The following is a 25,881-nucleotide window of genomic DNA, read 5'->3' on the forward strand; positions in this document are numbered from 1 at the left end:
ACTAACCCCCCAACAGAGGTGCAAGAAGGTACCTGGGGTTTCCCCCAGGCAAACTAGGGAGTTACCAGAGAGCAGGGAACCTGCTGTGTAAATCTTTTTTCACCTTGCTGGTATCACTGGACACTCGTTCAACATACAGCCAAATTGGATCACCTGGTGGAAAAATTAAATGCTTAGCAAAGGATCGTACCTGAAACACCTAGTCTGTCTGCAGTTACTCGGAGTAACAAGCAGATTTTTCCATAGAGACACAGAAAGGGTGAGGTTTGCCAGCGAGCTGATAGAATTGCATCTGGAAGGGCTTCCCAGTGTCAGTCTGTCTGTGCTTGGCATTGCTCAGCATTCTGCTTCTGAAGGGCGGCTGGATGTCAGCCTGGTCATCGAGTTGCGTAATATCCAGCCCCATTCACACATTTCCCAGCACCTCGTGCCTATGGTCAGGTTGGGTCTGATGACCAACACTGATTCTGCTGGTAATTACAGACATGGCATGAAAATGTTGAGCATAATATCCTGTCTACCACGATGTTCCTTCTGTCTGGAAAGAAAGCTTGCATTGTGCAGTGCTTAGGAAAAAACAGCAAAAAAACATAATTGTTGATGAGTCTACTCGAAGCTCTAACTACTGTCACCATTATTTTTCCTCACCACAGCAATAATATTTTTCACTGAGGAAAGAGAAAATATCCTACAGTGTGTCTAATTCCTTTTTTAGGAACTTTCTACATTATATTTTTAACACTGTGCAAGATGGTGGTGAGCTCTGATGCTGTCCCATACTGATCCTTCTGATGCCTGAGTGCAGTATAAGTCTTTTCCAAGTGATGGAGGCTAGAGACGAAACCACTCTACAGATTGGTTTTCTTTTCAAGCCTGATTTCCTAGAGCCCCATGGGCTGCCATGTAACAACAGTTAGTGCCTTACTCTAAGCACGTGCATAAATCTCTGCAGGATCAGGTCAGGTCTGTTTGAAAACACAGCAAATGGTGTCCTAGCAAAGTTATACTACTTGCTCTTTCTATGCAGATAGGCAATCAGGGAAAAAGAGTGTGCAAAGTATTTTATATCTGGGATACCTGGCAAATAGCAAAATATTACTGGTTTATGCACTTAAGACACTATTTCCATTGTTAGCAAAAAAAAATATGCTTTTTTGTGAGCAGGATAGCTGATTTTCAAGCATTTGCATTTCCCAGCTTGGTAGTAATATAGAAGCACTATATTTTAATTCACTTTTGTTTACAAGAATATATTATTTTTTGCACTAAAGATAATGTGCTCACTTCCTGCAATAACATGAAAGAGTATATTTTCTTCTCATCCTTCACTATGTACAAAATAATTGGATTTATTTTAGCTCCATGGCAGAAAACAATGTTTACCACTTTACTAACCGGACACAATGAAACATGGCTTATTTTCTACCCCACTAGAGCTGGAGCCAGACCAAAGCCTTGAACACAAACAGCCCTGAAAAGAGGAGATGCTTGGATCAAGGTCCAACATGGCTCCAAAGCAGCCAGCTTTCGTTAAACCAAAGCATCGCATCTCATCAGTCACTCCCTACTTCAGCAAAGTCTGGCCAGATGCTGTATTTTCCTGTGTATAATCCACTTTTTGGCTGTGAAAAGTTTCCATTTCCACCTGGGAAAGGGGTGGAAGAGGAGAGAGGGGGAGGTATTCTGCTCCCCACAGGGAGAAAGGGCTCCGCTTAATTAAACTCCCCTTATACCATCTCCATGCAAGTATAACCTGCTGATTTGGGGCAGAAAACTTGTGGATAATACACACGAAAACCTAGGTCGTTTCTGCTCGGGTCTGCCTCTGGCCAGGATGCTCAGCAGGCATGAACCAGTGAGTCTCTGCCAGACACCTGCTCCCCTAAGCCCAAACCTTTTGCAGGTGTTTGTACCTCCCGATGCACCAACTCCAAATAGTCAGATTTGTGAGTGAATGAGAGCAAGAGACAGAAGAGTGTACTTGTCCTGTGACTTGATTAAAAGAGAAAAAAAAAAAACATGTCCATTAATCCATTCCAACAGTGTTTACTTGTAAAACGCTCCTGGGTACCCACAGGAATTTTGGTAGCTTCAGCTGGCAGAATGAGAGTAGCGATGCCTTTCCTTAGCCTCTGTTTTACCTGCTTCTCCCCCTCTGAACCTGAAAGACACCTAGTGACACTTTTAAAAATGAGGTTAAAAGGAGGGTAATGGGAGACCTGTTTCTATTTCTGCACCTGGAGGCAGCCCGGAGCGCTGCTGTCATCTCCATGGGGCTGGCTCCGGTGTGAAACCCAAACTGAGCAACCATTCCCAACAAGTGCCCGATGTGCACAAAAATGGGGGTTGCCAAGGCACTTTGTTCTTGTTGTTTCCACATCCAGAGCTCCAACCAGATGGCCACGGGCCAAGCTGAGTGCTCCACAGTCTCTTAAAGTCTATAAAACTGCATTTCCCTCCCATTAAAAGGGAAAGCACTTTCATGTTGTGTTGCTGTAAAAGTATCGGAAAAGGTAGTGTTTTCTCTGCCCTCCTTGTTTAATATTCTGTGTATAAAAAAAAATCCACCTGACCTCACTGAGACAGTATTTGAAACAGATAAGGAAAAAAGTCCCAAAGCCCCCAAACCTTGTTGTTTAGCCAAGCAGGAGGTATGTCCTATTTCTTCCAGTGTCCCAAGGGAAAAAAATGCTGCCCTTTTCTTTCCTGTGCTAGTACCTGCAAATTGATGCTTGTTAAAAACTATGGGGACATAGGGAGGGAAAGAGGACAGCGATGCCGTTTTGTGGCAGGCCGGCTCTCTCTGTGAGCTCTAGGCCAAGGTCGTCTTCATTCAACAGCTGGATGTTTGACTAACTTCCATAAAGTCCCATCTGATTTGCAAAAGTGGCAGATCCTCATGGCCAAACTGCCGGCTCAGCAGAGCCGCACCAGTTTCCAAGCACCTTTCTGCCACTCTTTTTCATCCTGCATCACGCTGCTCTCCTGGAAAGGGGAAGCCTGGGCTTGTGGTCACCGTGCTGAGCTGGGAGGCAAGCGTCTGCCACAGGGTCACTGCCTGACCACGGGCAAGTCACCTCATTTCTCTGTCATTCAGTTTTCCACCTATAAAAGGGGGATAATAATAGTCCTGGGCTTTACAGGGGTGAACTGAGGATAACTTGCCTGCTCTTTAAGGAAGGTGTTTAGACGGTAACTTCAAAGTAAAGCTAATAAACACGAAAATACAAGTCACCCTAGCAAAGCTCTGCCTCTGCATTTATAGTGGCTTGGGAAAACCATTTATATTTGTTACATTTTTCTGACACAGTTCTTCACTTTCCTGCTGCAGACCTTCATGCAAAACAGGTTCTGTGTTGCTACCTGCAGCAGTCAGCAAGGAAGAAAAGGTTAAATAGCTCTTCTGACTTGGGGGGGACAGGACAGCCGCTTTTGGAGCTACATCTTGAGGTGACAATTGCCTGGCGTTGATTCTAGCTAGTTCCCACCAAAAATTACAAAATACGGACCAAAACAACAGCAGAGTTCCCCTGAGAAAGAACCTGTTGGTGCTGGTCTTTCTTCCCTGAGTGCATTGACACGAGTGGAATTTCCACAAGCTCAAGGGATAAGACAGATCTTGGGTGTGCCGATGTACCACTGGTACCCCTAGGCTACGGAGGAGGCCCCGTGCAGGAGGCTGCTAGCTGAGACAACCCCCTTCAATGCCCAAAATTCAGCAGGATGATCCAGAGCAGCGCAGGACGGGGTGGTGGGGTCCAGGAGTTTCACTTGGATGCGTGGCGCAGAGACAGGCAGAGATATTCCCATCAGCTTGGAGGGAGCTGGCCTGGGAACGAGGTGCCCCACGGTGACCTCGGGAGGATGCTGTGCCTGAGTTAATTTGCTCTGCTCGCCGCCTGCTCGCTGGTTTGTTCAGAGCGAGCTCGGGTTTGTCCGCCCTGCCCGGCGTCGTGTGCCAGCTCGACACGAATTTAGTGCCTGAGCTAGATTCAAAGCAGGGAAGTGAATTCCTGCCTCAGCGGCCTTAATGCAGCCCTTGACCTGTTGGGCTTCAGAGGGACTGCTCACCTCTGTGCAGCGCTGCTAGCGCACAGCCCTGTGCTGCCGGGACACTTGGTTTCGCGCCAGGCGGGCAAAACTCCAGCTGCTGAGAGGGGCAGCACCAGGGAGGCAGGAGGAGAAGGTAGGGTAGCAGGGGGTCAGACTTGGCGTTGGTGCACTCGCTTAGAAGCAGAAGATATCTGAGCGGAATGTGAAATTAGGAATAAGTAACATCGGGGGGGGATGGATTTGGAAGGATCTGGCTCTTGGCTCTGCAAGCCCTGGGTTCAGCCTGCTGAAGCTTAAAAAAATCCAAACGTATGAGGTATTTTACACATCTTGTATGACTCTGCGTGTTTGCGTTCAAGTCCAGGGTCAGGAGCCCAAGGCTTGAGGAAGCATCCAGCTTTGCACTGCTGACAAAGGAAGCATTTGCTCTTGACCAACCAGAATGTCAGATAAAAGTCTTTTTCATCTTTCTTTGCTTCTCCCCTCCTTTTTTTTTTTTTTTTTGGAAGCTCTAATGGATCTCTTTAATGATGAAACCACTACTATATGTCTTTTTATATTTTAATTTCCCCCCCCCTTGGGATAATTTACAGCACAGTGTGGAATCTGAGACAGTTCAAGCTGTGCCAAAGGACCTGGCAACAGGAAGAAATGCCGAGCCACTGCGATTTGGATCCATAATACAAGTTATAAAATTTAATTTTAGAAATGCAGCTACTGGGAACTGCTTTTAAATGCACATTTTCCTTCCAGTGGATAAAATGGTCCTGTGTCTTGGTTGAGCTGTTAGGGTGGCTTGAAAGAGTGCTCTGTAGAGTAAGGGACATACAGAGCTCTTCAGAGATCTTTTGCTGCTTATTCACTGATACTCAAAATTGGAAGCTGGATGTTTATGCATGTTTATGTATTAAACACTATGGGGATGTGTGGAATAGGGCACGGTGGATTATTTTGAGGAGGTTTGTGCCAGTCTGTTTCACTGCTGTAGCCGAGTCGCGAGAGGACTCACCATAGGAACAGCACGGGCCACCTCCTCGCGGGGAGGATAGAGATGCAAAGAAAGCTGCAGAAGGCAACTGTTCACGACAAGAAAATGAAAATTGGGAGCAGATAGAGAGCAAACTACGGTGTTCAGCAGAAACCAAGGATAATGCCACCTTCTTCAAGGGAACAAGTAGAAAAAAAGATGTTTGACCTCTGGACTAGAGATTTGACATGCATTCCTGTCAGGGTAACAGTGTCCTATGGGAAGAAGGGGAAGGGATAAGCCACAAAGATTCAGGAGACAGCTGATTTCCTGAGACAAATGCAACGTGCTGAAATGGGATTGGGTGTGGGGGAAGAGGAGGGACGATGACATCCAGTGCTCCACAAGAAGGTCCCCAAGCAGAAGGTATGAAAGTGACATTTTTGGAGCTGGGGATCCTACTCCATAGACTAAAACTAAATACAGGTGGGGTTAGGGTATGTCCTCAGAGACTCATTGCAGTCAGTATCTTGCCCTCCATTTGGAGAGACTGTCTTTGAAAGGACAACTTGTGTGCCAGAGTCTGCTTTTGGGCTTTCTGCTGAAGGACTGTTTTCTGTGCTCTTTAAGAAGAAAAAGACCTATTGGGGGATGGGGGAAAATTACAAAGGAAAGTTTTGATTCCACCTGGTTGGGAACATGGCTGAACTATCCCATTTCAGACATTTCACCAAACACAAGTTTGCTAGGGAGGTTTCCATTTCAGCCCCAAAGCGTGGTGTCAGCAGCCTTGCAGGATAAGATACCCCACTTTTGAGGGATATCTCATAAGACTGGAAACCAATGGACACGGAAGTGGTTTGCAAAGTTGTGACAATAGGTTAGCTGTTAAGAGGGTGGAAAAAGAATTTAAAATTTCTGCTTTTGTCATCGCCTACTGGAGAGCAAGTGCTCCAGCAGACGAGGCATCCCTCTTGTGTGCTCTGTGTGCTCTCTTTGTGGTTACAGGTTGACACACAAAGGATCCCAGCGCAGAGAGCAGCCACAGGCAACAGTTAGAAATGCATTACCTTAGACCTTGCGTACCGCTCACTCCTGCTAGCTAAAGCTTATCTTGAAACCAGTGATGAGATATGTCTCTGCCCTTCCAGCTGAATCTGGATGTGCCCTGATGCTGCACTGGAGCTGGGCCTCTCCAGCACCTTCCCTTTCCCCTCACAGCCCCACAGGGGGACCCCAGCACCGGAGCGTCATGGGGACCGTGCTCCCGAGGGCTGCCCTGGGGGTGCTGGACCCTCTAACTCCTACGTGGCCATAACCGTGTCCGCTGTGCACTGGCTGATGCTGTAACGTCAGCATCCACTTTCTTGTGGTCGGATGTCTGGCGAGACCTCATGTTTCTGAAGCTCCCGATACCACTAACAGAGATTTCATTACTCCAGTTTCAATTCTGCCAGTTTCTGGTGTTTCTTTCCTATTTCTGTCTAGAAATCCATTGCAAAAGGATCAAAAAATGGGATTTGTTTGAGTTTGTTATTTTATAGCCCCAAAGTACTTGGCTAATTAGGTACCTGATGACAATCTGGGATTGAATTTTTGAGGACTTATTCCAGTGCAGGTTTAGCACAGGGGCCACTCAATGTTTACTCATTTTACGCATCCCTGCAGACAGTCCTCCTTTTAGAAACGTCTTCTGTCCCAGTGCAAGTTGTAAGAAGGCACTGCAATTTTCAGAGGACCTGGTTCTTCAGACTAGGCCATGTCTTGGGCTGCCCCACAATACGGTTACCATGAATGACTTGCTTGTGTCTCCTGTTGTTGCAGAGAGGTGGTTTCAGTTTAATTTCAGATGGCTGCTAGCTGGTTAGGTACTTTGCCAGTGGATGAGGGGTTTAACAAAAAAGAAAAAATTATTAAAAAAGAAAATAAGTCAACAGACCTCATGTATCAGTGAGATTTTCTCATCTTTTTCCCCCCCCTCCCACAATAGGACATCGTCAGAAAATAGATGAGCAGACAAAGCCCGGGAGCTTGTCCTTTTCAGAGCGCCTGAGTGAACTGGAGCAGTTGCGTCGTACGGCCATGAGGGTCAGCCCACACCACCCAGCCCCCACACCCAACCCACGAGCCTCCTTGAACCACACCACTGCTTTTAACCCTCAGCCTCAGAGTCAGATTCAGGGTAAGTACCTGAAATCCTCCCCCCCTCGCCCACCTCCACCCCCCCAGCGTGTGGAACATGGGGGCTCGCAGGCACTACCCCCTGTCCCTCCATCTCTTCTAGACTCTCCTTGGCAGCCTTTAACAAGTGAGAGCCTTTAACGAGTGAAAGGAGGGGCTTGCTAACATATGTCTGTATTTCTAAAGACCTGACAGATTTTAAGGGGTCCATACTGTCTCGTCTTCCTGGTGTCAGTACAGCTCATGGTGTTTGTTAACCTCATCTATGCTACAACCGTAACATCTTGAAAGCCATTGTTTCCTTGCAAAGATGCATTATGCCAGGCCCTTTTCTTTGTGTAGGTGTATTTCTCAATGGCTATTTATCAATTACATTGTGTGCTTGAATGAGAAATACCATCAATGCCTTGCTTTGACCTTCCCCAGGAAGGCAGCAGCAAAGAAAGCTTTGCAAAGTGCTTTGTCTCCTGAAGACGACCTCTCAGTGCTAAGTCATTACTATGGGCAGGCTGGTTTAAGCATATTTCTGTGGCTAGTGGTTATCCAGTGCATTTTATTTGAATGAAAACCTGCAAAATGGTGACTCAGGAGTCTGATTTCCTCTGAGGCTCAGGCTCAGATGATGCAAGTGAAACCAAGTCATCTGGCTTGAAATTTTATCTGCCACCACTAGAGCTGAGTCTGTCCCTGCTAAAACCAACTCTGTCCCTCGTGTCAGCTGGAACTTGGTGAGCAGTGAATCAGGTCACTAAACCATCAGCTGATCCGTGTTCTGCAAAACACATACCAAAATGCAGATTGATAGTGAGATGCACCTAAAGGGAGGGTGCGGGACAGTATTAATTTTAGCAAGTGCTGTTCCTAATGGAGTTTTCCTTTATTCTTCCAACCAGAATGAAATGGCCTTAGTCAAGGTTCTCTGCTGGGGTTTTGGGGAGAAATAGTTACCGTGAATCAGAATAAATTCTTTTTTCAGCATTTATTTTTAAAACCAGGGTACTCTTTGTTGCATGCAGAAAAGGTTATCGCTTACCTAAGGCAAACGCTCGTTACATCCTTTTATTCCCAGGGCTAGGAAGGTCTTTGGCTTAGTGAAATACACTGCAAATCTGCTGTTGACTTTGCTGTGAGCAGAAGCAGGCATTTTTGAGAAGCATGGGAAATAAATCAACGCATTGTCATGTGCCGTACTGTAGAAAGAGGCAGGCAAAAAGACAGCTGGAAGGACCACCCAGCTCCTTCCCTCCCTGGACCCGTGCCAGGTCAGCTCAGGTGAAGGATCCGGTCCTGCACCTCTCCCAGCCCCTGGCAGTCCCCTCACTTAGTTTTCTGATTCGCAGAGCAAACCACGTTGGGTTTGTCCTGCGCACAGCTCCGTTCCTATAAAAGAAAACGCACATATTATTATGGCTACTCAGCAGCCAGCGGCTACGTGGGTGGAGGTATCAGTCGCAGACTTGCATTCTTCAGCTTCTTGGGAACACTATATGCTTAGCAGAGTATCAGGTTTAACGTCAAGTATCCCTCTTCCCTGGTTCCCTGTGAAAGTCCCTCGCTTGTACAACTTCAGAGCGATAGGCTTTTCACGCTCGGCCAGGGATTCAGCTGCTCTCTCCAGAAATAGTTTTAGTACATTGCTCCACTTTGCTCCTTGCAAACAAGGTTTTAATGCGTTTCGCCTGTGGACATAGCTCAGAAAATGATAGCAATGGAGCTGCTAACATTTCCTCATTGATACCCTCCTCTTCACCTATAGAGCTGCTTTCTCCCAGTTCGCCTTTCCCTCTGCCTCTGTGCATTATCCATTGAGCAACTTGTTGAAGCTTGCAGTCACTATCAGTAAAATAAGCCCCAAACTGAAGCCTCCCTCATTTGGGACTGTCTCTGTTGCAGATGCCTTTTAATTTCTAGGGCTCGTCTTTTCTGGGTCATGCTATCACAGCAGGGGAAAAGGGCTAGGGTGGGAAGGAGCTCCAGCACCATTATTTTTTCCTCTGTGTTCAAAGTATGACTGGTTTTTGGGCTGATCTCCTGTGTGACCTCTAGGGAGTTGGGATTTTTTAAATTTTTTCTATTTTTAATAAACAGCGCTACATTTCAGAGCACAGACCTCCAAAACCAAAACACTTCTGACCTGCTCCATAGTACTGCTATACCTAGCCGCACATCTTTGCATCCTGAAACACTTCTGTTGAAACTGTCTCACTGAAGAGAGCACGGAGGGCTTTTTATATAGGCATACAATAAGGCATAAAACCCCATACATTGCTAACTTCCAAGTAGTAGCATTAAACTTTGCTTTAACTCACACCAGTATGAATCACAGGCTACTTCTTTATTCATCCAAGTCCAATTATCTTTTTTTGAAAAGAAAACTAACTCAAAATAGACATCTCAGACTACTTCTTGGATTTAAAGGGGCAGGTTGCCATGCCACTAAACCACTGTTTATTTGTTGAGGTTTTCATCTATAAAAGGATTGAGGTTAATTTTAACTTCCTATTTTACCAAGTCTTGAATTTAAGCATAAAGCTGCTTGTGTCATGTATACAAGTCCAAGCAAGTTAAGAGACCATAAATTGCTATAATCGAGTTTTATGCTTCTTTCATATCACAAGGAGGGAGAAAGTACACCTGTTCTTTTAAAAGATCTAACCATAACCAATTCACAGACCAAAGGGGAACAAAAGGGGAGAAAAAGCTTCCACCACATCACACATGGTTTAAGTTGAAAGATTACTTTGTGCCAGTACCAAGCGTATAATGTCAGAGGATTTGACCTACACGCACAGAGTAAGGATATTCAGTTAAAGCTCCAAACCCAGCCAACTCTTCAACCTTAACTCACCCCTTCCTTTGTACAGAGGGAAAAAGAAAATAGACAGAGCCATGTGAGCTGTGCTGGGGTGTTGTTTAGGAAAGTTTAGGTAAGACCCTTGATGAGCATTTAAGTTTTTATATATAATAACTATAAATATATCTATCTATATATTATGGTTGAGTTTCTTCTAACACCAGCCTGAACCAGATACTAAATACATAGTTACTAACGTTACAGTGGTTAATGTTAACCAGAGTAGGTAGATCTGTAATTCAAGAGTTTTACATAAATACAAATTTATATGGTTCCTTTACAGTATAATTTTTTCAGGGCCAATAGGAATATTTTAAATGAGTAAGTCATCAGGCCAAGAAGGTATTCTTTTGCAGGCATTAATGCTGAGTTAATAAATTGCATAAATAAATTTCTAACTAGTGGGGTTAGGAATATAATCTAAAACCACGTGCAATTAAATAACTTCAATTTTTTTTTCCAAATTAGCCCAAACAATGTTTCCAACTGGTGATTTATTAATTACCCATAGGTTAAAAAAATAAATTAAATAAAGCTATTTCTCCTGTCTAGAGAAAACAAATAATTGTTGTAATCACTTTAAGCTACGTGCTTCTGGTTCTTTTTATGCTTTTATAGCCTTAAAAATATCTGAGTTTGGTTGCTCACATTTTTTTTCCTTTTTTTTAATTTTGTAACCTTATATGTTAAGTTTCAGCTGGGACCATGCTTTTATGACCAAGTCTAAAATCCCTGGAAACAAGAGGCTGTAATAAAATTACTGACAGATCTTCAAGCGAAGCAGCAGAATTAGCACCGATAGCAAAGCAAGAGAGATCATTTAAAGATCAGCTCTTTGAATTAGCATGAAACGTAACGACTGAGATTATTTTGTTACAAGCCAGTCTTTTGTCTTCCTCCAGGTGCAATACGCTTTGTTTTAAGAGACATTTCAAGGTCCTTGCTATCGTAATCTTGTTCCACCAAAAACAGCCCAAGTTTATCAGGGTTCCCATGAACCGGTGAAACACAGGAGTGGAGTCAAGGGCAACGTTTAAGCCTGGGGATTTAAAATGGCTTTGTCCCTACTACGGCTGTATCCTGCCCCGAGTTTTAATATTTCCACTTTTAAACCAGCTTAATAGGCTGTAGGTTAATAGAGCCAGAAGCGTTCACAGCACAGCATTTCAGAGCGGGCTTCGACGGGGCTGTCATTCTGCCTCTGCGTTTTGCTGCTGCAAAATGCAGTTTTCAGGCGCTTTTGAGAATCCGAATTGACATGCTCGTAGCTCCCTGCCAAAACAGATAAACAAGCTCTCAAGATTAGGGACTCGCCAACTCTTTCCATTGTGCAATACGCTAAATGCCGATATTTTTATGCTCTCTCCGTACGCGTCTGCGTCTCCCCATCTTCCCTTAACTCAGCGCGCTCGCAGAGCGAGTACGTGGTGCTTTAACAGCGTATCATCCCGTTTCCACTCGATTAACCACCTGACCTCTCCATCCCAAAATACACTCCCGGCATGTCGAGCGACTGCCGCCTGAGCTTGGCACCCTTCCTATCAGCGTCCCTCCTGCCTCCCCCCGGCCGGTGGGGTAGCGGGGAGTGAGTCGCGCCAGCGCGCCGGCGGGCAGCCCGGGCAGCGTGGGAGCTGGCGGCGGGTACATCATTTCCAATCAGCGCGGCCAGGGCTGCCAAGCTTCCTGGCTCTGGCGCTTCTCCTGGATGCGCGGGAGCCCTCCTCCCCAGCCCCAGAGCGCAGTTTCCCCACCGTGAGCCAGGTCGCGAATGTTTTGCTAGCAGCCAGGGGAGATCCCCTTCGAGGGAGCTCCCCTCCATCGCACGTCTCCTGGGGCGGGCAGCCAACATGGCGAGTGCATGCCCAGAGCCCACTCTGGGCGAGGGGGAGAGATGGTCTTTCTCCTTTCCCTTCTTTTCGAAGCCAGTAGCCACCAAAGAGCTCCTGCATGGGGAAAAGGAAGGAGGCGAAGCCACCCCGGTGGCGTGGACCCAGAGCTCAAGTGCCACAGCCACCAGGAGGTTGCAGGAAGTTTGTTGAAATAGTGATGTTTTCCAAAAATATTTTGCAAACCAAATCTGTTTAGGTGGAAGGGTTCCAACTGGCTCTATCAAAAAGGAAATTTTACAGAGAGAAATATCTTTTTACTGAAAGTACAATATGTTTCTTTGATTCGCAGTTATTGCTCAGCAGAGAGTACTTTTATATAATGCCATGAGTAACCTCCTCACTTTTTCTTTTAGGGGGTACAGTGTCATTAGTAGCAGACTCACCCTGCTGTCTATTTGTTGTGTCATAAACCAACTTGCATCTGAAGAGATGAGCACAGAAGCATATGAACCAGATTAGCATGTGCAAAACAATTCTTCTTTCATTCAGTCTAATAGAAGTCTACTCTGGGAAAAATCCCTCCTTTTTCACACCCCCTACTAACAAATATATATAAATCTCCCATTTAAGGCTGTCTGAATCCATCCTGTAGCTCTGCAGGCACAGGTGCTCCCATTTTTGTCCAGAGTTTCTTGTGTTAACCAGACTGGAGTATGTCTTAGGAAGGTTGCTCTGAAGCATAAACAAAAAAGGGGGAAGCAGCAATGTGACTCTTGCCATCTGCAGAAGCACAAAATTAAGTTGTGTAGCATTTCTGGCCAAATGAGGCTTCTCATTTTGCTGTGAAAATAACACGCTCCATATTTGTATCTTGGAGAATGTTTGTGAGGCTATAGTATATACAGAATATATTGTATAGACTAGAAAATATCAGTCTGGTAAAGATACACACAAGATGTGCATAATATAACTAAATAACCTGCTGCTTCATAGTGTCCATTTTTTCTTGGCTTCAGCTCTCAACATCGTCTTTTACTCAGTCATTTCATCCCGTGTGCAAATAGGCTCCTGAAAGCAAGAGGCATGTCGCCCATTTGATTTGTAAAGTTTGTAATGCCATTTGGGTCCTCTCCAAATTCTAACTTTGACAGGGATAAGATTTTGTTACTGTGACACGTTATCTCTGCCAAGACTTTGCTTATCTGCAGGGCTGGTTGTGCTGTGACACACAAGAGGGGTGGTGATACCCAGCAGGAGCCCAGGAACGAGAGCGGTCCTGAGGAATTCCCTCCATCCAGTGTTAGAAATCTCCTCTCTTCCCTCCTCCCCTGCCAGAAGCGGGCCACTAGTTTTGCCGTTTTGAGACACCATGGGTGGGATACTGTATTAGTAGCAGTATAGTAAGTTTGAGAAAAAATCTCATCTGAGGTCCAGATGAAGTAACGATTATCCAGTGTTCAAGAAAAATTTAATTCAAGTGGCAGCGGGTGCAAAGCAGGGCTGTTAGTATGACAAGATGAATAAAGACCTTACTTTAAAGAAGAGGTTAGCAGAGCCGGGTTTATTCAGCATGCCAAAACAGAGGCCGAGAGGGAAGATAATTACAGGCAATAAACACAGCAGAGAGGTTCAGCAGGAACTTTCAGAAGGACAGTGTTGGCTCAAGAAAAAGTGGTTATTCTGTAAACTGACTATCAATGAATTTAGGCTGGAAATCAGATGGTTCCTAGGTATCAGAGCAGCCCTGGCAGCCTTCCAGGGGGCTATCAGAGACAAAAAGACATAATTTAAGATGGATCTTGCTATGTTATGTAAGTGCAGAACACAAGATGTGGCTGGGCTGCAGGGCCCAGGGGATGCTCTCTGGGCCCATATTTTCTTCCATTTGATCAATTCTCTGCACCTGTGGCTTCACCAAGGCGAAACAAGGGACATTTCATTCTCTGGCACAGGCAGAAGGATGCTCAGGGATCTTCTCAACTTTTTGCTCTGTCGGTTCTCAGTGAGAAGATAAAACCTTTGCCTGCAAACTCCCGGTGCACTCCTTACTCCCACGTGGACCACCAGCTCTTCAGCAGTTCCCTGCATAAATCCCACCTGGGATGCAGGCTCAGCCGTCTCTCTGGCACCAGTGCCCGAGACCTCACGCTTTGCCTGCTAAGGGGAAGACTTTTCTCATTTGAGGGTGGCAGGAATCCGTCCTGCTGCCCCCTCCGTGCACCTCAAGGATTCCTCCCCTTCAGCCACAGATTTGTGCCTCCTCCGTCTGTTCCCACTCGGGGCAGAGCGAGGTGAGGAAGCCAGTTCCTCAACACCTGCCCGCATTGCAGGCAGCACGCCCAGCTCCAGGGCATAAGCCTTGCTCAAGAGCCTCCCCTGCCTCCTCACATTCAGCTCTAGAAAAAAAAAAAGGGCTTGAAATTGTTTAGCTTTTTCATCAACTTAAGGCACTAATGGAAAGAGTTATGTAATGGTGTTTAATCCAGAAGATTTCCAAGTGTCGATATATTTAAAAGATACCAATCTTCATATTCCAATTGCCTGGCAATTCCTGAGATTAAAAAAGCAGAAGATAAGGCAACAAATATGTTCTCAGTCCCCAAGCAACATCTCCACTTACGCAAAGTTTTCTTCTGCTTTTTTTTTCCCTTTTGTCCTCCACACAGAGCATCCTAAAGGATGATTTTAACTAAAGAAAAGGAAATCTTGGTTTTAAAGCAGAAATCAAGAAGTTGAGAGATCTGTATTTCATTCTAAGATTTGTCAAAGTCATTCTGCTTATCTTTTGGCAATCTATTTAGAGCTTGATTTTTTACAGTGTATTTAGGAAAACTTAGCACACCAGAAAGGTGTCTTAGTAAGATTTTTGATAGTGCCCAAGCACCTAAGCCACAGAGAAATCAGTGACAGCTGTGGAGATGCCATTGGAAATCCCTTTAGCTGTCTAGCTGAATGTTTAGGCAGCTATAAAATGTGGCAACTCGTGCCCAGACACAGTTTTATTTTTCATTAAGCAGTCCATGTCTTTTACCACATGAGAACAACACTGAGCTGATGGATACTGCTAAGAGAAACAGAGCTTGCAGGTAGGGACAAGTATCGCCGGTTCAGTTTTTAACTTGCACAGCGATCCTCTCTGGTTTGTTTTGGTTTGTCATCTTCCACTGAGTATGCCAAAGTCCCTTCTCCGTTATGTCATCGCAAAAGCGGAGCTGCTCTCTAACCCAGTGCAGGAATCTTGTGCCTGCACTGATGCTACCAGCCTAGCGTTAGTGCTCTCAGCGGTCCCTGTGATTGCCAGAGAAAAGAATGAATTGCTCAGGCTCACTTCTTGCTCCTTTAGCTCTCTCGTGGTACAGCAGTGCTGGAGTCACCCCTCCAAGGTGGAGCCTCTGCCTGTTCTTCTCTCTTCCTCATTTCTGGGGCAACCAAGAAGGCTCAGCATCTTTCAGAATAGCAGCTTAAATGCAGTGTACCTCAGGGGACATTTCTATCTGCTGTTGAGATTAGCTGGGTCACTAGGCTCTCTTACTTTTCCATGGAAACACCTTCTTCTGGCTCACCGCTTCACTTGCCCCACGCTAAATCTCACCTATGGCATTGGCGTGCTAGAGATGTCTAAAGCAAATATCCCTGCCTGCCCCAGAGGCAGGTGCTTCCACTGTCCTGAACTTTGGATGGCAACGCATGGCCATGTGTTTGATAGCATTTCAGCATTTGAGGCAGCTACTCCTTGGATTTTGGGTTATTCCTCACTGGCCCTTGAAGCATATTCTTGGCCTTTGAATGGCCCAATTGTGAGGAAGATTAAAAGCGCTGATTGCAAAACTCCAGTAAATAAAATATCTCTCAGTTCTTTACTGACAAACCCAGTTTCTTTCCATAGCATTCTCCTCTTTAATCCCCTCTTGGCAGAACATGACATATTTTGATACCAGAGCTCAAATTACCTTCCATGGTAAATAAAACAAACAAAAAATAAATAACAGCTCCTTACCCTAAAAACAAACACCCACTGAAACCAGCTTATTATGCAGCTGATGCTGCCCATGTGCCAAAAGATACCACTTCGATTTTGTAATTGAATGTATTCTTTTCCCTCAAATACTGAATTGAGCCTCTCCAAACTTGAAATGCTGAGGGGTTAGAGCAGAGTGACCACAGACGCCCATACTATTTGCCATCTAGAAAACAAAGGAGGAGGAACCGAGGAGACCAGCACACCAGTTAGTATTCAAATGTTTGTTTCTGAGGTGAAAACCCCACCTCAGTATACAGAGCCCGCATGGTCTGGGTTGGTGCAGACAGCTAGATTTAGATGGAGAGAAAGCAACCCCTCGAGCTCTGCAGGAGGCTGTAGCGGCTACCTGTGCTCATAGCAGCCAAGGGGCTTTGCATTCGGGAGGACTGGCACAATCTCTGCTTTCTTCACCAGCGGGATTGATCCATGGGGCGGGGGGCTCCTTTCGAAGCATCAAGCGCAGACATGCCCTCATCTCTTCTGCTGCCATGCCTTTAACAAGAGGTTGCGTCAAGCAGATCTTCTGGAATGATCCCACGTGGTTAGAGGGTTCACAGGGCTCCTTTTACATGACTGAGTACACAGTACGCCCTTAGCAAACTTATTTATAAGTTTTCCCTGTGTATTCAGTATATTACGACCCCTATAAATGGAGATTGTTCACATGCAAAGAACAATGGGCTTGGACATGCTCAGTAAAGCAATCAATTATGTGGGGAAGTGCACATTATAGAGTCAAATAGACGATCGTCTCTGTATGACCATTTCCATTCTATTTATACAACTCTTCTCTTAAAAGCATTGAAAAACAAAAGCATATGAAATAGATCCATTAAAAAATTGTGGGCTCGCTGTCAGGGTCAGCTTGATTTCCAAGAATAAATGCTCAGGTCTGTTTCAGAGGTTTATCTATGTTGGGCAAGATACTCAGTTCAAGATCAGTGATTCTGCGAGCTTCCAGGATTTGGTGTTCAATGCCAGGCAGTATCACAGAGGCTGGATATCTGCAAAAAGAGGTGTTTTGAATGTCTTTGTTTATGTACCCAAAAATGGAACTGGATCACTAGGCGCACATTAGAATATAAACCATTGTAGTTTGCATCCTTTGCTTTTTTAAATAATTACAATTATCAGAGCTTTTAGATGTGACTTGGCCCGTTTAGGTTCCCTTAGCTTCTGGCAGATCAAATTCAGGTGATAATTACCAACAAAAAGCAAAGAAACAAAAAATTCTTTGCACAGCAAAAAGTTATATATTCACTGCTTTATTCATTGGTAAGTTTCCAGCATCCAGAAAAGTTGCTGTAAACTGCTACATCCTTTGGCCCACAGGAAAGACAACGTTTTGACAGAAGTGATTCTTTGTTTTATTAGTGCAGTCATGATTTACAGCTAGCTGAGCAAGTGTAGCATTTATGATGATTTCAGTTCTCATTGCATAAAGTTACAGAAGTATGTTTAATTTTAAAAATCCCAGGTCCAAATGATGATCCTCATTCTGCAGTAAAGCATGTGAATAACTGCTCAAAAGAATAGTCTCTTTGATATTCTTGAGACCTATATATACATGAGCAATTTTACATGCAAAACCATTTGCAAATTCGAACTCGGTATTAATTAGTTCATGGTAGGTATCCACCAGAAAACAGTGCTGCTCTGCCATATGTTATAAAAGTGAACACTTGTGTTGACTTGAAAAGGAACCACACAAAAGGGAATGAGGCATTTCAAGTGAGTGTAAACCAAGATTTGCCAGCTAACGCTCACCTAGATACAGATGGATCGCTAGCGTATCGTCATTTTTACCCCTCCTCTGCAAATACTTTTTTGAGAAGCTCTCTTTCAGCTTCCTTCAGCTTTTAAGCACATACCTGGGTGTTTGTGCCAGGCTCTTGATGGTGGTCCCCAGCCTCCCCCCTTGCGAGCCCTCTCCTATTGCCCGGCCAGCAGATAAGCCCTGCAGGTGGATGCAGTAGGGGACCAGCCTGGGACCCGCAGGAGCCAGCCCTGGCCCAGGGAAACCTCCTGCGAGTCCCCCTTTTTTCTCAGCAAGGGACCGTGAGCGCTGCCTGTCCACCTTACGAAATGCAAGAGCCCCGTGCGCTCCCCGAGGACGGAGGAACTGGAGAAGGGAAAAGGGCTTGCAGCTGGGCTCAAGGGCAGCTAAACCTGAGCTGCCGGGGCATAGGGAGAAACCAGGCGGAGCGGGGTTCGCCAGGCGCCTCGGGCCCCGTGGAGGGCCCGGCCAACGCTAGGGCATCTGTGGGTCGCCCACGGGTGACCGAGTCCGAGGTGGCAGGATGCCACATGGGACGTCCCCATGCGTGTGTCGGAGCCCGGGGGAGGAGCGGGAGGCCACCAGCGTTGCCCTCTCTTGCCCTCACCGTGGCGACTAACGCGGCCAAACATAGAGCAGGGACTAGGCTGAAGCAGGTAGAAAAAAAATAAAGGCAGAGAGGAGAGAGTGTGAAAACAGGTTTTCCTGGAAAAGGGAAGGAAATATATCCATGGAAAAAAAGAAAGAAAGAAAGAAAGAAAGAAAGAAAAAACAGCTGTGCTAATTCTTGTGCTTGTTTGATCATGTTCAGAGCCTCCTAAACTCCCATGGAAGGGAACGGTTTTGTTTCATGAGGGTGGTGCATACTGAGTGCATGTCCATGTGATTTTTGTATTTGTACATTAAACATTTCCCCAAGATGTAATTCCTTCCCTCCTGCACTTGGAATAAAGTGACTTTACAAGAAGGACTGCCTCCAAACAGCAAGCAAAGGAGGGCTGTTGGGGCAAGATAGGGCAAATGTAAATGTGTCTGAGCTAGCTGCTCCACCCAGCCTCTCATCTTTATATGAAAAAAAAAAAAAAAAATGTTTCCAATAACCGAAACAGGCAAGGTCTGATCTGCACAGACGGTCTGCAGGCATTTGCCCAAGAAGCTGACGGTTGGCTGGTACATCCTCATCTGATTTATGTTGTGTGTGTGTTAAGCCTTAAATTGTTGAGTCTCTGGCTGACTGCAGTGGTATTACTGGATGGTTGGTGTATGTTTTCAGCTCACAGAGCTGGCTCCGATACTGGGGTTGTTGGCACTGAATCAATTCCAATCTCACACCTGTCTGAGACAATGAAGGCCTTGTTGCACACATCTCCACCAAAGGCTGTCATACAACTTATTTTTCACATTTGAAGAAGAAGGAAAAAAAAATAAGGGGAAGACTGAGGAAATGCTGTCTCCTCACAAGACACGTTCCCCATGCGTGGATGCAGCATGCCCTTCATTTCTTTATGGGAAAACATATTTACAAAACAAAGCCAGTGGAGTGCTTATGGAAAGTATAGCTTAATCCTGGCAGTTCAATGTGACTAAGGCTTGGTGTCCAGGGACTTACTCTGTAGGACCTTGCCTGGTGGATTAAGCATGGGGGACAGGCACCTAGTTTGTCACACTCTTACTGGAAAGTTTACCTCCAGCTGTGTTAGTGCTATTAGTAGCTTCTTATCAGTGTCCCTAGCACCTGTGCCATTTACCTAGCATTTGGGGGCAATTTCTTGACATCTCAGAGGTTTTGAAAGGTGCTGGGCTCGGATGCCAGCGTGGCTGAGATCCTCTGCTTCCTGGCACTGAAGCAGTTCAGCCTGGGTGGAGGATCAGCCTGGCTCCAGACACCATTCACTCCTGAGTTGAGTGAAGGCAGGAGTCTTGTCTTGTCTTGGTCATCCATCTTTGCCCTTGTAGTCTCCCTTCATCCACTCTTCCTCCTCCAGTTCTGTTGCACAGATGTCTTAGATGTGCAATCCTCTGGAAACTGTAATGTTTTAGAGCCTTTTCCTGCCCTTGCAGGTTTTTTTCCATTTACTATGTTAATGGCAATTTTTCACCAACTCAGACAGGACACATGTGGCTGAGCATTTCCTTGGAGTGGGAGTTCGGTCCCTACTGCTGAAACAGCCTGAAAATGCAGAGTGGCCTTCCAGACTCTCCCCACATACCTGTTTGTCATGTACCAGCAAAGGCTAACTGAGCCTGCTGATTCAGCAGAACTGCTGCCGTGCTGTTAGAGACTGGGTCCACCTGTCCAGGGAAAAGACTGGTTGTGCAGTTCAGAGGCTTTCCTATGTCCTTTTTCTACACTTTCTAGCCCAATCTCCTCCATTTTTGCCAGCCCCATCACTGGTTGCATCACCGGGACTGTGCAGATGGGAGTGGGTAGATGGAGGGCTGGGTAGAAGGGGTGGCATGAAATGCAACACAGTCTTGTGTTCTCGTTCCTCCTCATCTTGACTTTTGCAGTCTCCATTCTTTACCCCGAAACATCTTTCGAAGAGGAATGTGGGAAGGAAAAAAGGAGAGAGTGAGGTACTGCAACCCTGCTCGTATCCAGTGAGTTTTGAAAGGTGCAGAATTAGACCAAAAGACAGCTCTTCTGCCAATGTAAGTTGGCCTTGCTCTACTAACTAGGACAGCTGAGGATCTGCCCTTGCACCTTGTTGGGGTGGTCTTCAGCATAAAAATAAATGATTAGCTATGTAATGAGTGAATATAAAGACAGATGGTAAAGTATACTTCTGTTGGTACTTGCATGCCTTTGTTTAAGAATACAGAAAAAGGCCCTGCGGTGATGAAATGCAGACGGGAGCGTGATGTTATCTTGCACCTATAAACCTTGCTCTGAGTCCACTGGTGGCCACTATCCAGAACTGCTGAGTTCAGACACACTGGCTTGTACTAAGTAGAAATGGTGCTTTCAGTCTTCAGTAAACAGCATTTTTGCCGCAGGGCCCAAATCCTTCAAACATTTGCCTAGGTAATTGTCTGTTTTTGCCTTCTAGTGTCTCATCATCAGCTTATCTGTAAGTTCAGACTGGCTAAATGAGCATGTGAGGATGGGGAAGAGCTGCTGGAGGATGGGGGAATAAACCATTTCATATTTAATTCACTGGCAGGAGACACTAATGTGAGTGCAGCTAAGCGATCATTTTAGGATCACGTTGGGGAAAAAATGAGTAATACAGCATATTAATTTAAACAGATAAAAGAGCTGCACAAATAAATGAAGGGGGTTTTCTTTTATTTCTCTGGCAGTCCCAAAATATCAACAACTGCAAAACAACAACAGCAAATATATAATTTCTGGTTGAATTTCAATGAATTGTTTAAAAATGTTGCCAATTTTTAAAATTGTGAAAATGTAGACAAAAAATATTTCAATTAGGGCAATTTCTGAAGTTGTTTTTTTTTCCCTGACCAAGCCAACAATCTGTAACCTACAATAACCTTGTTTCTTGCCATCACATTGAAATTTTACATTAAATGTAAATGCCTTCTTTGGTCTTACTTTTACTGTTACTTAAATAATTATTTAATATTTGCTTACATGTTATGATTATGTTTAGCTTTGAGATAGTTTTTTATACAGGAAAAAGTACCTTTTGCTTATAATGATTACTTGTGATCTTACTCTCCATGCCACAGTTGTCTAAAACTGCTCAGTTCAGCACATTCAGTGGAGTTTAGCTGTGTTTAGCTAAGTTTCTAAAAAGTTTTTGATGTGTCAGTGTTTCATAGGTTTGCAACTGCTAACAGACAACAATAATTTTACATATTTCTGAGCAGACAGGCTAGTCACAGGGTGTAATTTGAAAAGAGGTTATAGCAAGCTCGACTTTTCAAGCCGTTCAGAAGGGTTTAGTATATTAAAAGTTAATTTTTAAGCTGTTTAATACAGAAAGTGAAACAAAACTGTTATTTGTGTGAAACATCACACACTTCCTATTCCAAAAAGAAATCTTCCTCAGTCTAGCAACACAACAGCTGTTTGTTGGTTAATACTGGGAATTACTTTATTTCTTCCACACTGGGACATTTTGCAACATCTGACATGTGTTGACACTTCTTTTCTATACTGGATTACAATTTTCCTTCAACACTGTTATTCCTTACTCCACCCATTCTGGTAGCACCTACGTGCACACAAACCAGAAATTACGATTGGGACGTAGGTACACAAAATCTGGGGCCGCAGCGCACACTTCCAAGTAGCCTGGTTGTCCCGGGTCCCCTGCAGGAGGAACTCCAGGAGAAGGGGCAGGGAGGTGTGCGGGAGTTGGGGCATCAGCAGGCTCCCCCCAGGTCTCCTCCAGGCATCACTGCCCCGATAAGTGGCACAGGCGCATCCCCCCTGTTGGGGGCAGACCCCTCTCCGACCGCCCTGATGGAGAGTCCGTGTCCAGGACATTGCTGGCTGAGCCCTGCGTGTTCAGAGCCCTGCGTGTTCAAAGCCCTGCACCTGCTTATTCAAGGGTCTCGGTTTTGGCACCTTGCTTTGGAAGGACTACCGAGGGGCTTCAGCCCTGCAACAGCTTCTCTGTGTGTTGATTTGCTGAGTTTCTGCTTGGCATCTTCAGTAGCACTAAAGAGAGAAGCACTTTTAACTTCAAAGCTTATGCTGCCTCTGTCTTGTGCCCTTCAGATTTAGATCTAGCTTGCTCTGAAATCAAGCAGTGTAACATTTAAATATGGCCAGCAGAGCGACCGTGCAAGCTGAGCTGGACTTAGTGCATGTCTTGAGCACTTCTGCTCCCGCAACGGTGGCAAAGGGTTGAACGCAGAGATGAGTCTTTACCTTCCTTTTATTCCTTCTTCCTCTGTCTGTACTTCTCCAGCCTCTCTGATTTCGGGGGGGGGAGTCAGGGAGATGTCCTGCTGCCACCCGCCGGGGCCATAGGTCGGGTGGAATCGGTGATGGCCGCAGCGCGGCAGGATGCTGCATTCCTCGGCTACACAGCAAGTGCCAAGGGATTTTGTAAAGGAAGCAAAGCATTTCTTAAACGGTATTTTAAATGTATTTCTGGACTGAATGCCCCTGACAACCCAGTGAGTTGGGGCTTTCAGCACATACTTCTGGGCTTGACTCATTTTCCATTTCGGTTTTGCAGATCTCCTCAAAACCAGCTTGACAGTTTAGAGGAGCAGATCATTTAATAGAGTTTTCAACAAGTCCGTTTTACTTTAGTACTGTAATGAGCAACAGTTTCTTAGTTACCTCCTTTTAAAAAAAATCCATGCATCGTTCTAAGTCATACTGACTTTACAAATATATGTTCACATGAAGAAGACCTTATTTCACCTTGTAAATCAAAGCTGCACTCTGGAGAGAGGTTTCATACCACTGGGCTCAGTATCATTTTTCTCAAGGTGACCTCAGTTGTTAAAGTATGAAGGTTGCATTTGATATGTCACTTACTTTCTCTAAGTCAATAAAATGAACCAGTGTGTCTTTAGATCATCAGAGATCTGCTTATTACCAAAAGTTGTTTTAATCCTGATTTGTGTTGGAATTTAAAAGAATCCAAGCAGATTTCATTTTCTATCCTGAATAAGGGTTTGGAGGGTGATACTCCGCTGTGTGTGCAGAGTGCCCCTGGATGAATTCTACTTTATTAGTTTATAGGCTTTCTTCTGAGCACTTGGGATGAGATCATGAAAGTGTAAATGACTGTTATCTTCAAAGGCCTCTTTTATACTGACAAAACTCCACCTTACCGACTTGTATTAATAATCTATTGCAGTCCTAATTAGTTCACATCAAGGTCAGTGTTTTGTGGTGGATAAAATGGCTGTAAGCTCCAGAGAGTAAGTTTTTTCTTCCACTACTTTCATGTTGAAAAAGAGGAGGGAGCACTGAAAGTGTAAAAGAAGAGATTGATGAGGACTTTTTGTTTATCTGTAGGCTAAAGAACTTTAATATGGAGTAATTAGTTCACATCATCAGGAGCAACCTGTAAGATACCTGAAGCCACATTGTAGTCATCCCTTTATCACTGTGGCCCCCAGTGGGCTGCAGAGACTTCCTCATTCAACTCTGCTCTTTTTTTAATGGCATCAGTTTTCCAGTGGGAATAATCCAGCCAAGGAACTTTCAGCCTCATATTTAATTGTCTCGAAATGTAGACACAAAGTTAGGATGGCTCTGGGGCTGGGCACCAGGGTATCAGCAATCCCCTCGCAGGACCAGCAGGGTCAGGTCCAGCCCACAGGCATGGAGGGTATTGCCCTAGAGAGGAAGGTGCGGATAATCCTCTGTCTGCAAGTAGTGACTCAATGTGACTTCCAGGTCCTGGCCCAGGAGGTATCTCTCCACTTCCTTTGGTCTTGCTCCACCCCATGAAAGAGAAACTTTGGAGGTATAACCAGGCTGGGATTCATTTCACCTAACTTCAGACATCCGTGTTTCGTGTGTCTCTGTGTGACACAGTCATCTGGTATCCTTGCGATCAGGGAGAGAAACAGCTGTTCTTCGGGTGTGATTCACCCGCCTGCCTTGGCTTAGATGTCTCCCTTCGGATGAAATGACTTGCACCCCACAAGCGTCTCTTTTACCTTGTTGGCAATAAAGTCTAGAGTCTAGACAAGTAGCTCAGAGGTAGACACCTACATTGTACATCTCTCAGGTGGGATGAATCCTCCCCCGAGAGCCAGGACACCAGGAGACGGCATTACACTTTGTACACAATTAGCACCATAGTTCTGTGTCTGCATTTCCAGGGCATGATATACCTGCCCAAGGCAGGCTGAAAGCAGCTGCTCTCACCAGCAGCAAGGTAGCGAGGTGGGCTAATTGACCTGCTTCTCAGTGAACATTGTACCCACCTGAGCCCTACGCTTCAGGTAGAACACTTTCAAGATGTGAGCTAACTAGGACAAAGTGGATACATCTACCCCAAGCTGCTTTTACAGGTGAACTTTCCCTGCCAGGGTGACATCAGGTAATTCGCATGTGCTCTGACTCAGCCAAGCAATGAGCTCTGTGCCCCGAGTGCTCTGCTGAGCTGGAGCCGTGCTTTCTGCATGCATCAGTTCTCCGTCTGCTAAAATGAGGATTGCAATAACACCCTTCCTCAGGGGGCAGCGTGAGGATCAAGGAATTAATTAGCTGGGAGGCAGTCACGTACTAGTGTGGTTCAGGGAAAGGCACAGAGGAGACCAGTAGCTGGGACCTAGAGCAGCAGAAGGGAGAAGCTGGGGAGATGACAATGGGGTTGGGAACAGAGGTGCTCTGTTGTCCGGCAGGGTTTGTCATACAGACCCTGGCAGCAGGTCAGGGGAAGCTGCCACAGTCCCCATACAATTCCCCTCCAGACTTGGAGAGATGTGATTTCTAGGTGAATTTACCGAGATGGACAAGGTAGCAGTAACACCCCCCATAGGTCCCACCCCCTGGTGCCTGTACAGGTCACCATAGATCATACGCCCTCCCAGCAGCAGCACAACCTGCTCTCTCCCTAGTGCCTCAGAAGTGAGAGGAAACCACAGTGCCAGGCAGCAAGTAGACAAGTGTGTGTGCATGTACACACGTGTATGTGTACATACACGTGTGTACGTGCTTGTACTGGCATCCTTCTGCCCAAGCCATGGGGCTCTGTGCATCGCGTCACCTCTCAGGCTGGGCACAATGTGAGGAAGGGTGAAGTCTGCTCACCGCCAACATCCACGTGGTATCTGTCCCTGATTTCCTCACTGTTTCGGTTTGTGCTTTAGCAGTACGCTTAGAGATAGGGAAGAACACTGCAGCAGCATCAAGTCTGGCGGCATGTCTCCTCCAGGGGAGCCAAAAGAGTGGAAGGTCAAGGTTGAATTCTTTTACTTCATTCCTTATTGATGCGAAGAGGGAGGGAAGAGGAGGATGGGTGGTGGAATGGAGTCTCCCTCTTGAACAAATAACTGCAGCTCTCCAGGGTGACTCATACCTCTGAAGACAAAGAACAATGCATCTTCAATTTGCAAAACTCAGCTTTCCAACTTCTGCATGTCACTGGCACCCAGAGACTTTGCAGTTTGCCCATAATGCCATCACGTTCTTCAAAGCAGCAGTGACGCCAGCCCAGAAGGAGTGTGCTTACTCAGGAGGAGAGATGGTTTATATTTCATTTGAGCAGCTTATGTACTAACCTGCTAGGGCAGCACATAACGTTGATTGTG

At 45.5% G+C, this 25,881-nt stretch overlaps 1 protein-coding gene across 1 annotated transcript in view; it reads left to right on the top strand.

Moving 5' to 3' along the window:
* Positions 1–25,881, top strand: part of RUNX1 (RUNX family transcription factor 1) — a 174,787-nt gene that overhangs the window by 131,635 nt on the left and 17,271 nt on the right. Inside the window, exon 6 of the mRNA XM_075033738.1 lies at positions 7,011–7,202. Within this exon, the coding sequence (XP_074889839.1) occupies positions 7,011–7,202 (192 nt within the window). The remainder of the gene's footprint in view (positions 1–7,010; positions 7,203–25,881) is intronic.

The sequence above is a fragment of the Buteo buteo genome, chromosome 8, assembly GCF_964188355.1.
Source record: "Buteo buteo chromosome 8, bButBut1.hap1.1, whole genome shotgun sequence".
NCBI classification, from domain to species: domain Eukaryota; kingdom Metazoa; phylum Chordata; class Aves; order Accipitriformes; family Accipitridae; genus Buteo; species Buteo buteo.